Below are 14,041 nucleotides of genomic sequence, written 5' to 3'. Positions count from 1 at the left end.
AATGAGGAGCTTGAACCCATGAACCATGAGATCATGACATGAGCCGAAGTTGGATGCTTAACCGGCTGAGCCACCCAGGAACCCCTGGGTCACTTTTTAAAAATTTTGTATTTTATTTATTTTGAGAGAGGGAGCAAGGGAGAGGCAGACAGAGAGGGAGAGAAAGAATCCTGAGCAGGCTCCATGCTGTCAGCACAAAGCTCAATATTGGGCTCAGTCTCACGAACTGTGAGACCATGACCTGAGTCAAAATCAAGAGCCAGATGCTTTAACTGACTGAGCTACCCAGGTGCCCTTAAATGGGTCACTTTTAATGGCCTCTAGGCCATTACTCTCAGAATTCCTTAGACTACCTTCATGTTTGAAGAATTCTGTACTCTCTCAGACACAACTATGACTGGCTTCACCAGCTACATTCTTCCATTATTTTAATAAACTTGGTGGTACAAGTGAACTCTATTTTAATAAAATCCCATATACCAAAATTTCTCTTAGATTTGTTTCAGAGGAATAAGAACATGATAAAAAAAGAAAAATATTGTTTGAAAGAAAGTCTTTTTAGATATCAAGCTTCTGGCTTCCTTAATGTAACAACAATGGTATGCAACATAAAATTGGATTTACACTCAACTCTTGAGAAGCGTGCCCTGTGTATAAAGAGGGGTCCACCCATACTGAATCCACTTGTAGTTGGACAGTGCAAAGGGGGGCTGGCCCCATCGCCCACCATCGGTTCCTCTACGTGCTTATAACTAGAATGCTTTGTGGCTGACTGGCATGATTGTAATTTTCTACCATGCTCTGCCTGCTGTCTGTTGCACTGAATGGATAATGACATTTTTATTTAGGTTAATGTGATATGAGATGGGGCATGTAATATGAAAAATGTTTTTAAAAGCAACACAGAGAAAATATTATAAGACAGTGAAGCATGATCTGTGTGTTGGCCAATAGCCATCATTTCAGGCTTTCTTCCTTGCATTATACACAAGTAGTTATGGAATATTCACTCTTACATGAGTTGCATACAAACAAACACTCTCTTTGATGGGCTTGCAATCATCTTTACACAATCCACAAGCCCAGCAGTTATTCCTGTAGATTTGCAGACAAGTAGGCATAGGTGGCTTGTGCAAACACACATGCACAGATGAACACACAATGCTATCATAAGATCTTAATAAAAGATTCTCATTGGATTGTTACATTTCATCTTTGTAGGATAATGAGAAATTTTTATTTTTGTTTTTCTCCCACATTTTTCACAATGCACATGTGTTATACTTATCATCAGATAAAATATTAACATTTTTAGGTTTTAAAAGAAGGATTTCTTCTTTGGGATGACAGTCTAGCAGCCATGCCCCCGCCCAGGGGAAAGTTACCTCTTTTCCTTCTCTCACCTCTCACATTGGTTGTCTATATTCTAGAAGACGCTGAGTGTATGGCTGGTCAGCTATTTGGTAACTAGCAGTCACCATCAAGTGTAAAGTATCATCCTCAGCCTGGGAAAGAAATTCTTCAAGGAAGGAAGTCCTTGCTTACCTGGGATTGACCGTATAGTTAAGGAGGATATATCCTTTTTTTTTTTTTTTAATGACTGTATCTAGGGAATTCTGAGTCAAGGTATAGACAGAGGACAATAGAGTTAATTCACGAAGGTGGAGAGAGCTTTCTGAGTGGTCAAAAGAGAACTCGTGGGGTAATGACAAAGAAGGGCTAAGAAATTCTCCTAGTCAAGGCCTTCTCTCCTTTTAGGTGACCCCAGAATTTCATCACTGGAGTGTCCTTTGAGGCTAAGATGCTTACCATGTTAAATATAATTGACCCTGGGAGAGCAAATACTCAAAGCCACTGCCAATTATCAGATTTCCTCTCCTTGGCACTTTTTAGTTGTGTGACCTTGGGCAAATTGTTTGACTTTACTGAGTTTATTTCTTCATCTGCAAAATGGGAATAATTAGACCTCCCTTGAAGAGTTGTGACAGAGAGCATATACATAAAAGGCTTGGCTCTAGAAGGCATGTTAGCTGTCCTCTTGAGGACCCCCTCATGCTCTCATACTGTTTTGGATGTCTGGCATCATTTTCTCCCCTCTCATTCCTCATAGACAATGCCACATCTGATCTACCTGTTCTTGCCTCACCATGTTAATATCACTTCCTTGTATGATCTTTATCTCCCCACTGAGTATTCTAAATCAGGCTTTGCCACCTGTCACCTGGAATACGGCTGTCATCCTGCTTCTTAAGAACAAAGAAGTGGAAGTATCTTTGTAATCTTAGTACTTTGTGTAGTGCCTGACACATAGGTGTACTATAAAAAACAATTTTCAAAAGAGCCTCCCAGACTCCTTTCTTTTTACTCTTCGATCCATTCTATACTCAGTCACCAGATTGGTCTAATGAAAATGCTTATTATCTAAGTATCTCCATTGGCTGAAGGGCATAGAACAAGCTACTTATCTTATTTTCCAAAGCCCACTAAGAATTGGATACTGCCAATAACCATGTGAGTTAAATTAGCAAATCTTCCCCCAGTCAAGCCTTCAGATGAGATCACAGCCCAGCCCAACAGCTTAACTACTGCATGGAGAGACCCTGAAACAGAGGTGCATGGCTCTGCCATGCCAGATTCCTTACCCACAGAAACCATGAGCTAATAAAATTTTGTTTTAAGTTGCTAAACTTTGGTTGGGCCTAATTGTTTGTTACACAGTTAGCAATAGATAATTAATACACTCTCAATGTCACCCTCTTGTGGCCACTCTTGTACATTGTCATGTACTATTGAACTTGTTGGTGTTTGTTCTGTCAGGATGGGCTCAGTGCAACACATTCAGGTGCGTCTCTAGGAGTATCTATGTGGTGACAGATTGACTGAATGCTCCTTGAGGGACCTAACATAGAAGGAACATTCATAGACTGAAGAGCTCTTTGTATCTTAGCTTCAATGCAATGCTGTTTGCTGGGAGCTGGCCCTGTGTCAAAGACCTGGTACCCATGCTGGTTCTACCTCTTACTTTGGGCAAGTCATTTGAATCTCTCTGAACTGAGGTCCTCACCTCCAAATAAGGAGCCAGTCGCACTGCACTCTAAAGTCCCTTTCCATGGACATTCTAGGATTCAAATGTCACTAAGCATCAGATTGAGCAAGTGACTTGGGGACCATGGAAAGAGCAGGCAACTTCCTAGTTGCTCACAGTAAAGGGGTTGGATCCATGAGCCCCTCTGCTTGCCCTACTTCGTAAGAAAGTCTTTTTGTATTTCTTTGATGTACTGACTTCAGAATTACATAAAGACCTAAATCTGGTTATTTTTATGTTCCAATACTTTAGTCAAAGTGAGAATTAGAAATCCAGATCCTCTGACTCCTGGCTTGTTGCTTTTTCCTCCAAAATCAGAATCTACATTCCCTTTGTTCTTCAGTCAGTTTGCTTCTAGGTTATAATTTCACTTCATGCAGCTCTGATGCCATGAACTTGGAAAACAAACACATAAACAATATTATTGGGCTTTTGGAGCCCCTGGAAATTTGGAGAACAGAGTTGGCCTGAGTGCTAGGGAAGCCCCATTTCCTGAACTGGGAGAGGGAAGGAAGGCCCCTTCTGCATTATCTTTTTTTTTTTTAATATTTATTTATTTTTGAGAGAGAGAAAGAGAGAGAGCATGAGAGCTTGTGCATGCGTGCATGCGTGTGAAAGTAGGAGGAGGGCAGAGAGAGGATAAAGGATCCAAAGCAGGCTCTGCACTGAGCATGGAGAGCCAGATGAAGGGCTCAAACTCCCAAACCATGAGATCATGACCTGCACCAAAGTCGGATACTTCACTGACTGAGCCACCCTGGCGCCCCACTTCTGCATTATCTTATACTTCAAACTGAGATTACTCCCATACCTTCATGGTGTGTAGGCTGGGTGACTCATTTGTCTACAAATGAGGAGGGATTCAGAAAAAAGCGTCAACAGAGGCTGCCACCCTGAGATCAAAATATGGCCCTTGGGAGCCGTCCCCCTGGGGCCATGTAAAGGGGAGGTCTGACTTGTAGCTGTCCTCAACTGCTCTGTCGCACGGGTCCAGGGGAAGCCTCCTTCCGTACTCTCTCCCTTTCAAGTACCTAATAGCTCCTCACTCTCTCGTGAAGCTCACACCAAACACTCCCCCAGCACGGAACTGTCTGTGCCTCAACCTACTTCTCCAGTTTTCTCTCATGTACAGTGTGTTCCAGCCAATTTGTACTCTGTTCCCTGAACACATCCTGTACTTTTCGTCCAGATGCCTTTGTTCCTGTAGCTCATTCCACTTGCAACGCACCTTTTCCCTCTGTCAAAACTCGGTCAGATCTTCAGGACTCACTTCTAATGCTACCCCCTGTCCGCCCCACCTCCCCCGAGTGGCTTCTGATGCTCCAAAGAGGACGTGAACTCTGTCACCGTTTTCCATGCTTGGTAATCATGTAGGAATTTATGCGTTTTTTGCCCTTCTGCATTATAAACCCCTTAAAGACAGGAACTAATAAACCTTCATTGAATTTTATGAATTTAATGTTTCATTCTACTTGGCACTCTCACACCTGCAGGCAGTGGTATTTTGGAACTGATGTCAGAGGGGGATTTTCTGAATAAATAAGGGTCAACTCATAGGGATGGGAGATGGTATTTAAGCATATCGTTGGCTTTAAACATGAAGAAAATTAATGCCTTAAAGTGCCTTAAACTGGTGGCTAACAAATGTAAAATTAATACCAGTTAACAAAATTTACTACCTCCTTCTGCCACCCAGATATTAAAAACATCCACAACTTATTTTTATGCAGAATTTCCTGCTGATAAGTATCAGCTCTAGCCACCTAGGTGAATAATCAAGTGTCATTGCTAATAAGTCAGCGGTTCCTGTCAAGAGTTGTGACCAATTAGAACTCACCCCGATGAGGAGGTGGCTGCTGGCGTTGCCAAGCAACAGCCAAGCTGGGAGGCACATTTAGATGCTCGTTTAGATTTAACCAGTGGCAAGTCAGAGTGACATTATGATTCTGGCAAAGAAAAGCCAAATTATAACCCAGGATGGGGTACCCGTGATGAGGAGTGTGTTTTCTTTAAAATGCAAATGGAAAAGGAACATTTTAACCAGAATTTAAACAGTCCATCATTATACCGATTTTAATTAGGAGATTAGGTGTCAGTGGAATACAACTGTGTTGAAAGATAATGGTCTCTTGCTGCTAGATAAATACCCAGACATTCTGGAAAATGGGCAACTGGTCAGGCAGGGACAATGTCTTTTTGGACTCTGAAGTATTTATTGCTGCAGCCACACTTGGTTATAATGACTTTCATTTGTATTGTTTGGAAGGATTAAGAAATAAAAGCAAATATTAAATATAGGCTGCTGCAGGCTCATGCAGCCGAGAGAAAGCAGCTTGCCGCAACATTAATGGAAGCCTGGGTCCTGTCCTTGAAGCCCTCATGCATGATCATCTGAAGAGCGTGCGGTGAAAATTTAAAGGCCAAACTAAACCGTGATGAAGACTGTAATTCTGTGAAACCTTTTTGCACTGAAATGATCGTAGCTATGCATTTACTCATAAGCTGGCTATATCAACTTAAATTTTTTAAAATTGTAGTCATTCTGGAGTAATACGTCTTCTCCAAGGCAGGAAAGGCCTGGAGGGAATAATAACCACATCTGCCTCCGCCTTTAAGATTCATACATTATTGACTGTGCCTTCCTGACAGGAAACATCTGGATGAAAGTGAAAAATTAGGCAGAGAGCTGGATTCTCGGCAACTGTGAGAGATACCAGCCTTCCCTGTCAGTCTGGCTTTTCTTTAACTGAGTCCCTATGCACAGAGATATGATTGGCTCATTTACTGTTGAGTGACACACCCAGCCTGGCTCAGGCTGTCATGTCTGAAGCTTCCAAGTCTCCTGTATCTGCTCAGTCACTACCAGCTTAGTTATGTGGCTGAATGAGGCAATAATCGTCACTTCTACAGTGCTTTGAGGACTGAGAAGACACAAGCCACCATATTGGCCTGGATTCATGGTCCATCTAATTTGGAGCCACTTAAAAATGGTGGCTCCCATGGATTCTACCAGCAAAGTCACAGTGCCCCGTGGCCTCATTTCTCTCAGTAGCTGACTTTGATGCTAACGACCCATGCTCTCACCTACTAAAAACTTAACTAAAACTTAAGCCCAGAACAAGGTTAAACATATTTCTTCACTGCAGATCTCTCCCAACCTGTTAATATGTTAAGGTAGATAGCTCAGAAGATGGTTTGCAGTATTTTACAGATTTCTATGACCATGGGTCCTTTTCAGTCCTCAGTGATTTCAAAACCCTTTCCTTGGTAGTAATTCATAGCTTGAAAGTTCATTATCATCTAAGTATAGTTTTGATGCTTTTCTCTTAAATGTATTATTTTATATTATCTTGGTTACACTGAAAGTTAGCTGCCAGTTTTGTGCTAACTTACACAATCTTAAAAGAGTGTTTGAAACTTATTCTAATTGATGTGATATTTCTAAAATCAGAAGAGCTTAGAGGAATATACAAATGTGCAGATTTCACAGTGTGCTCCCTCTTTCAGATGAATTATAAAATTCAAAAATAAAATTAGTGCTAACCTGGGTCCCTCTGGAATCCTCCTTGTTTATATTTTTCCCTCAGAGAAGAATTAATTTAGCCCCAGTTTTGTTTCCTAAAATCAAATCTCTTTACTTTCTGACCCATAATAAAGTTTTACACAACCCCAGGGTTACTCATTAATAGTCTTTAGTAAAGAATCTAGCACAAGACTCTAAAAATCTCAATAAATCTACTGGTTGCCCTTTTTAAAAACTTAATCTTTTAGGGGACAGGGTGAAGACTCTGGCAGGTCAATTGGGCAAAATGATCCCTGATTTAAAAAAAAAAAATCCTTTGTTTTCCCAGTGGTGCTCAGTAGTCCTGTAACATAAACCTTAATAGCTTGGCTGTCATGGGACTATGATTTCAGTGGCCTTTTTTTCTGGAATCAGGGATGCAACAACCAAATGTTGACCAGTTCTGTGTCTTTCTATGTTGTCCCTAACCTTAAGCCAAAACCCAATTTCCTTTTAAATAAAAAGATGGCTTCATGATGTAATGCTGATTTTAAAGTAACTTCCAAGTGTTGCTGACCCAGGCTGCCTAATATGCACACAAATAAAGACGGTGCCATCTAGAGCCTTTGAATATTAATGACACTTCCAGACACAGGTAGTAAAGGACTCAGACCACCGAGGTGCTAAAGGAAAAATGCCGCAGAATTCCAAGGGAAAGCACATCTTTATCTCAAGAATAAATTCTGACGTTTTACAATAAAAGTCCCCAAGCTACTTATGAATTCAGAAAGGAATGGAAATACTGATATTTCAAAGCTATTTCAGGGAAAACTGACTCAGGTGCCCATAACTGAGGGGAGAGCAGGCTCAGGTCTGTTGTCCAAGGTTCTCTGATTGTCTCTACTGCCTGCACCCCATGTCCCTCAGTGCCTCAGTCTCCTCTCTGTGTCTTTTCACCTGTTTTTTCTATTTCTGCATGTATATGCTTGTGACTCCAAAGAGAAAGCCAACGATTTGCCTCATCCCCTTATTTTATTTTTCCTTGATAAAATGATTTCCTTTTATTTTTCTTTTATCTTAGTCTTAACATATATCCTTCAGTAGAAAGCTTCCTGACTCTTTGATTCTTCATTCATCCATCCATTCATTCATCCATCAAGTCATTACTGAGTGCCTGTTCTGTGCCTAGTGCAATGCAGTTAACAATAAAGAAAAGAGAAGTAAAGTAAATGGGCTGTTCACTGGCAATAGTGCTACAGAGAAAAATAAATAAAGCAGGGAAGGGCACACAGGGTTCTGGGGCCCAGCTCCTGCAAGTCTGGGGAAGCCCTGAGTCTAAGATGGTCAGACAAGGGACTAAGAGGAAGACTTACACCAGTGCTTTCCACTCTTACTCTCACCAGAATTGTGCCAGGGAACTTGTAAAACATACAGGTTCTCAGTCATCCTTAGAAATTCTCATTCTGTAGGTCCTAGGGTGTCTAGAGTTATGTACTTTTTTAAATGTTTATTTATTTATTTTGAGAGAGAGGGAATGCAAGTGAGGTAGGGGCATAGAGAGAGAGAGAGAGAGAGAGAGAGAAATCCAAGCAGGCTCCATGCCACCAGCACAGAGCCTGACACAGGGCTCAAATTCGTGAACTGTGAGATCATGACCTGAGCCTAAACCAAGAGTCGGACACCTAACTGACTGAGCCACCAAGGTGCCCCTAGATTTATGTATTTTAACAGGGATCCTAGGTGATTCTGGTGCAGGCCTTGGTGACACAGGGTTTGAGAACCAGTGACATAAAGAGCAAAGGCCAGTGGGAAGTTCAAGTCCAAAGAAAGTATCCAGAAACCTAGACGGTCATTTATGCTGGGCAAGGAGGCAGTCAGGGGCCCTAAAGTCTGGTACCCTGCCCCCCCCCCCATCTTCCACAGGATAGAAACCACCCCCCGTCATATCCTCCATCCTGTCTACAATTTGGTGTGGAATGACACACCACACTCACAGCCCCAAATCTTGCTTTTTGGATTCCAAGGGAAACTGCCTTTGGAATTAGGAAAACTCTTTTCTCTCCCAAGACTGACTTCCAAGACCCCTGTCCCAATAGGACTCGAGAAAGCCTGTTCGGCCATTCAAGACTGAGCACCCACTTCCTTGTTCTGAAAGGCACCTCCTGCCTCCTTCAGAAGCAAGACCACTGACCCAGTACAGGAAAGAAAATCACAGGGGATGTGATTTGCAGAGCACAGTACATGCAGACATTGGCTTATGTTTGAAAATACTGTCTTTGTCACATATTTTTTTGTCTTGGTGTTCCTTTGTATTTCAGCAGCGCTTAATACCTCTGGCTGCTCCTTGCTCCTTGCAGTGCATTTCCCTTCCACATTCTCCTGGACTCCATTTGCAGGCTGTTCTTCCCGAGTCTTACTTCTAGGTCTCTCTTCTGCCCTGCACTTAGATATGGTTCTCCCCACCACCCTCTTCTCTTCCTAGACTGCACATACTGCGGGGGTGAGCTCGCTCATGTCTGTGTTTTTGAGGACCAGCTTTCCTGCCCTTCTCTCCTGAGCTCCACATCTGTAGTCAACTACTTGCTGATGCATCTATTTAGATGCTCCCCCCCAAGAGCCTTAAACTCACCCAGTCTAAATGCCCCAGAGGTGGAGAGAAAGAGGTGTACTGCTACCACTGGAATTGCATCCTTTCTAATGGAAACCCAAGAACTTAAACTATATTAAGTGGAAAGAAGATTTTCAATAGAGTTCAGTTTACTGGGAGTGTATGTTAAGTAATGGGGTAGAATTGAAGCAAGCCCCAGGGAATCTGGTCTGTGAAGTTTCTTCCCCCTGGGGCCCCTGGGTGGCTCAGTCGGTTAAGCATCCAACTTTTGATCTCGGCTCACGTCATAATCTCACGGTTCGGGAGTTCAAGACCCTCATCGGGGTCTGCGCTGACAGCAGTGAGTCTGCCTGGGATTCTGTTTCTCCCTTTCTCAGCCCCTCCCCCACTCGTGCTCTTGCATGTTCACGCTCTCGCTCTCAAAATAAATAAACTTAAAAAAAAGAAAAGAAAAAAAAAGAAATGTCTCCCCCCCTCCCCATATCTCCGGCTCCCTCTGCCTCCCTCCCTGTCTTTATGACCTCCCCCTTTCCCCTAGGTACCTCAGTGCAGTAAAACACTTGGAGGAATTCTATTTTCTGCACCTAATTCAGGTTCTAAGAATTTGATTTCTGAACCAGGAGGAGAAAATGCTTTGGATCCCAGGAGCACGGAGTTTGTTTGGAAAATGACATCATGTCCATTTCTGGAGTATACTCTATAAGGTGCTAAAGAAATCTAGACCTTGAAAAAAGATTCAGATTTATTTTTTTTCCCAAAGAAACATAGCTCAAATCTGACAAGAACACTTTTTTCCCTTTCTTGCTTAGTTAAAAAAAATCCAATATCCTTCATCATTTTCTTTTTAACAAATGGTGAGATTCCACATCCAAATCACCTGCCAGTTCACCATTTCCTCATGAATAAAGAAGTGTGCTGCCACATGTTTGCATAAGTGTTGTCCACCCACATCATTCACCTACCTTTCGTCCCCTCTCCTACTTTTGGTAACTCAGTGTTTTAGCAGCTACATGCAATAAAGGTGACTCTCCCTCTACTGGTTTGGGTGGTCAAAACACTGCTTTGCAAATTTTATTTATTTTTATTAAAAACCTTAACTTTTTTTTTCTGTTTTTGAGAGACAGAGCACAAGCAGGGGAGGGGCAGAGAAAGGGGGAGACACAGAATCCAAAGCAGGCTCCAGGCTCTGAGCTGTCAGCACAGAACCTGACGCGGGGGATTGAACTCACAAACTGTGAGATCATGCCCCAAGCTGACGCTTAACTGATTTAACCAATCCTTAATTGACTGAGCCACGCAGGCATCCCCAGCTTTGCAAGTTTTAAAGAATCAAGCCCTCTCTTTAAACACATCCTCACCTGAGATCTCAGTATCTAACACAGCAAAGTGTGGAGCAGGGCCCATTGCTTTAGCTGAGGCGAGACTTCCCCTCCCTGCGTTTCCTCGTGGGGAACTTCCACGAGGGGGTGGCTCCCAGCGCTGGCTTCAAGTTAGAATCACCTGGGGAGTTGCAAAGCCTCAGACCCGGGCTGCGTTCCAAGCCGGGCCAATTGAATCAGAATGTCTAGACGTGGGACTCAGACAGCAATGGTTTTTGAAGCTCCCAGGTGATTCCCATGTGTACGTACAGCTGAGGAGGCAGGTGTTGCCTGCTCTCCACGCCCTCCCTTATCAGACTGGGGCCTGGGAGGAAGAGACTGAGCGTGCCTGGGCAGCCCTCCTAGAATCTGGGTCCATTCTCCTGTTTCTTTCTGCCCTGTTGCCGGTCAGGCTGCAGTGTCCCCTTCCGGCATGTGACCAGATGGCACAGCTATGGTTCTCAAAGGGCGTACAGGTAAGAAAGGAGAAATTTGTATTTCCTGTGCGTGAAATGGGTTTCCATACCTTGTTGATTCCAAATGTAGGCCGAAAAGACAGAAGTGAGCTCCCTAGGTTTCCACACAGGCCCCATATGCTCCCTCTTCCTTTCCCTGCCCTCCAGGTAGCTCCTGGGACAGTCCTACAGAGCCTTAGAACAGTGTTCAAAAATCATACATAGGTAAGAGAAGCCGGGCAAACAGAGAGGTTAAGCATATTCAGGAGCTGGGTTTAGAATGTTGGCTCTGACTTACAAGCTGTGTGATATGCTCCCATTACTTCATCTCTCTGTGCCTCAGTTTCCTTATCTGTGAAATGAGGGTGCTCATAATAGTATTTACCTACAGGCATGTGATAAAGATTAAGTGTGTTAATGTAAGTGGGAAGCTCTCAGAGTGGTGCTGGCACAGATAAAAGCTTGGTGAGTTTTAGCCGGTGTTATGAGCTGAGCTCACTCTCTGCCCTTAAATACAAAAGGCTGTGTGGAACCACAAAACCTCTGTGAATGTGGGCAGGACCACTGGTTTCTGAGTGAGTTTTATTGGATGGGATTCATTTTGAAGTATGGGATCTCTCCTCTTCCGGGGGGTGGGGCTTCAGAAGATTTCTAGGAATTAATTAGGACTGTGTGGATGAGCATCTTGAGATTGAGTAGCTTTCACTTATTGAACTGAAGAACAAAACCACTCTGAGCCCAGGCTTTCTGGAACAGCTAGACATAGTGGATGGCTCTGGAAGGACGCTTGCTTTGGAGTTGCCCAGGCACGTGGCACTCTGACTGAGGCAGTTCCTGAGCGCTTCACATCGGAAGGGCTCAAGTGCACAGTCCCGAATTTTGGTGCAAAATTCAGACAGCAAAGCCACATCAGCAATTGAGAGGCCATCAGTGAAGATCAAGTGTAACAGAACTTGACCAAGAGGCAGGACAGACAGCCTGAAGAAAAGGGCAGGTCTGTGGGTGAAAGAGGGAGCCCAGGGTTTTAGAGAGCTGGCAGCATGTTTTGGATGCCCCTGGTCCACTGACTTGGCCTCCAAGGTTAACCTGGGCATGTCTGCATGCCTAGAGTTCACCCCCTCCTCCCCCCAGTGATTCGCTGCCATCTCTTCCCTATTTCAGATTGGATTCACAGCTCACCTGTGTTTCAACCTGTTTCTGGTTCCTTGCTGTGTAAAAGGTGGTTCACTGTTCAGATGCATCTGCATCACCTGGGAGTTTATTAGAAAGGCAGAATCTCAGTCCCCACCCCAGACCTGCTGAGTCAAAATCTGCATTTTCACAAGATCTGCAGGTGATCTGTCTGATACGGAAGCAGAGGAGGGCACTCCTGCACTTCTGTCCTGGGCGCCAGCAAAGTGCCTGGGGCAGAGTCTTGGGCCGTCACAAGAATGCTGATAGACTCACAGTTGCTGCAAATGGAAATGTGGGAGACTGGAAGAAGGGGAGACACTCCCATACGTACCCCATGTCATGGGGGGTTTGGAGGCCCCAGTGGGCAGGACATTTTAATGCGCAATCTGGACAAGTGATGTGTGAACCAGCGCTGGGCCGCCCATTTGGAGAGAAGAAACCTCCCTCAGGGTGGGGAGGATGCATTTCCTGCGTCTTACCTCATTCAGCTTTTCAGGACTGAAAGCAGAAGTCAGGACACTTCTGACCTCTTCCCATCTTTTGTCACGTAAAAACAGGACGCTGTCCATTACAGGTTTGGACTCCAAACCGGACACCTGAGGACAACAAGCAGATTAGGACACAAGGGAGCGAAAGCCACCATGGTGACCACACAGGTCTATGGTAAACACTCTGGTTAAAGTCCACTAGTGACCGACAAATTAGGAGATTTCTCTTGCAAGCATGCAGAGGAAGCATGCAGAGCCTCATGGGTAATGATGTAAAGGTTCATGGCGGAGGGGCTGGGGGCAGCTGTGGGCTCTGTTACAGTGTGGTCACCACTGTACAAATAACTCAGCAACTTCTACGTGTTGTGCATTCCCCCTGCTGAGGGAGGGTTCCCTGAGGACCAAACAGAAGGCTTATCAGAGATGGGCTAGTCTTTCCTGGGACTGAGTTTCACGTCTGAATTTTGCGGCAAGGGGTCTTGTGTGGCTGGATTGGTTAGGCTGGGCCAAGAGTTGACAGACTCATGTCTCTGGGTCTTTGGTAATGTGTATATAGAGCGAGAGAGAATGTGGGGAGCATGGAGGGAGGGAAAGGGAAGACAGAATCTTTCAGAGGCATGTCCCAATGGAGCCACTTCTAAGAGAACACCTGTCATGTTTCTGAGTTCTCTTCATTCATCCATTCATTTTTTTCATTCAGCAAACATTTGTTGTGTCTAATATGTGCAAGGAGTTGGCTACTCAGTGTCAAATAAAGAAGACATTGTGGGGCACCAGGGTGGCTCAGTTGGTTAAGCGTCCGACTTCTGCTCAGGTCATGATCTCATGGTTCATGGGTTTGAGCCCCACATTGGGCTTGTGCTGATAACTCAGAGCCTGGAGCTTGTTTCAGGTCCTGTGTCTCCCCCTCTCTCTGCCCCTCCTCTGCTCATGCTCTGTACATCTCTCCTCCTCTCTCTCTCTCTCAAAAAATAAAAAACAAAAACAAAAAAACAGCACACTAAATTTAAAAAAAAAAAAAGACATTGCACTGACTCTCATGGAGTTAACAGTCTATTGGGGATGCAGACAGTAAGCCTCTAAACTAACAAATACTGGTGTTGTGAGAGAAAAGTAGGACAAGGTGAGAAAATGATAGGTACCTGACTGGCTAGGAAGGCTTCTCAGAGGAGGAGATAGGCAAGCTGAGTCTGAAAGCATGCAAAACACCAGGTCTCTTCATCCTTCTTCCCAGGCCGATCTGTTCCATTCTGAAATCAGCTACTCCTACCCAAGTCCTCAAAACTGGGGTCCCTGAAGCTGGTCAGAGTGCACCCAGGCTCAGGGCTCTGAGGTTCAGGAAGGCAGGGGGATTGGAAGACCTAGTACTTTT

The 14,041-nt window shown here is 44.1% G+C and overlaps 1 protein-coding gene across 1 annotated transcript in view; it reads right to left on the bottom strand.

Moving 5' to 3' along the window:
* TBXAS1 (thromboxane A synthase 1) overlaps positions 1-14,041 on the bottom strand; it is a 157,522-nt gene that overhangs the window by 60,811 nt on the left and 82,670 nt on the right. The window contains exon 5 of the mRNA XM_039234070.1: positions 12,661-12,777. Within this exon, the coding sequence (XP_039090001.1) occupies positions 12,661-12,777 (117 nt within the window). The remainder of the gene's footprint in view (positions 1-12,660; positions 12,778-14,041) is intronic.

This window comes from Hyaena hyaena, unplaced genomic scaffold, assembly GCF_003009895.1.
Source record: "Hyaena hyaena isolate Hyena2069 unplaced genomic scaffold, ASM300989v1 scaffold_82, whole genome shotgun sequence".
NCBI classification, from domain to species: Eukaryota; Metazoa; Chordata; class Mammalia; order Carnivora; family Hyaenidae; genus Hyaena; species Hyaena hyaena.
The sequence above is the reverse complement of the archived record's forward strand: the minus strand, read 5'-3'. Positions and strand labels throughout refer to the sequence as shown.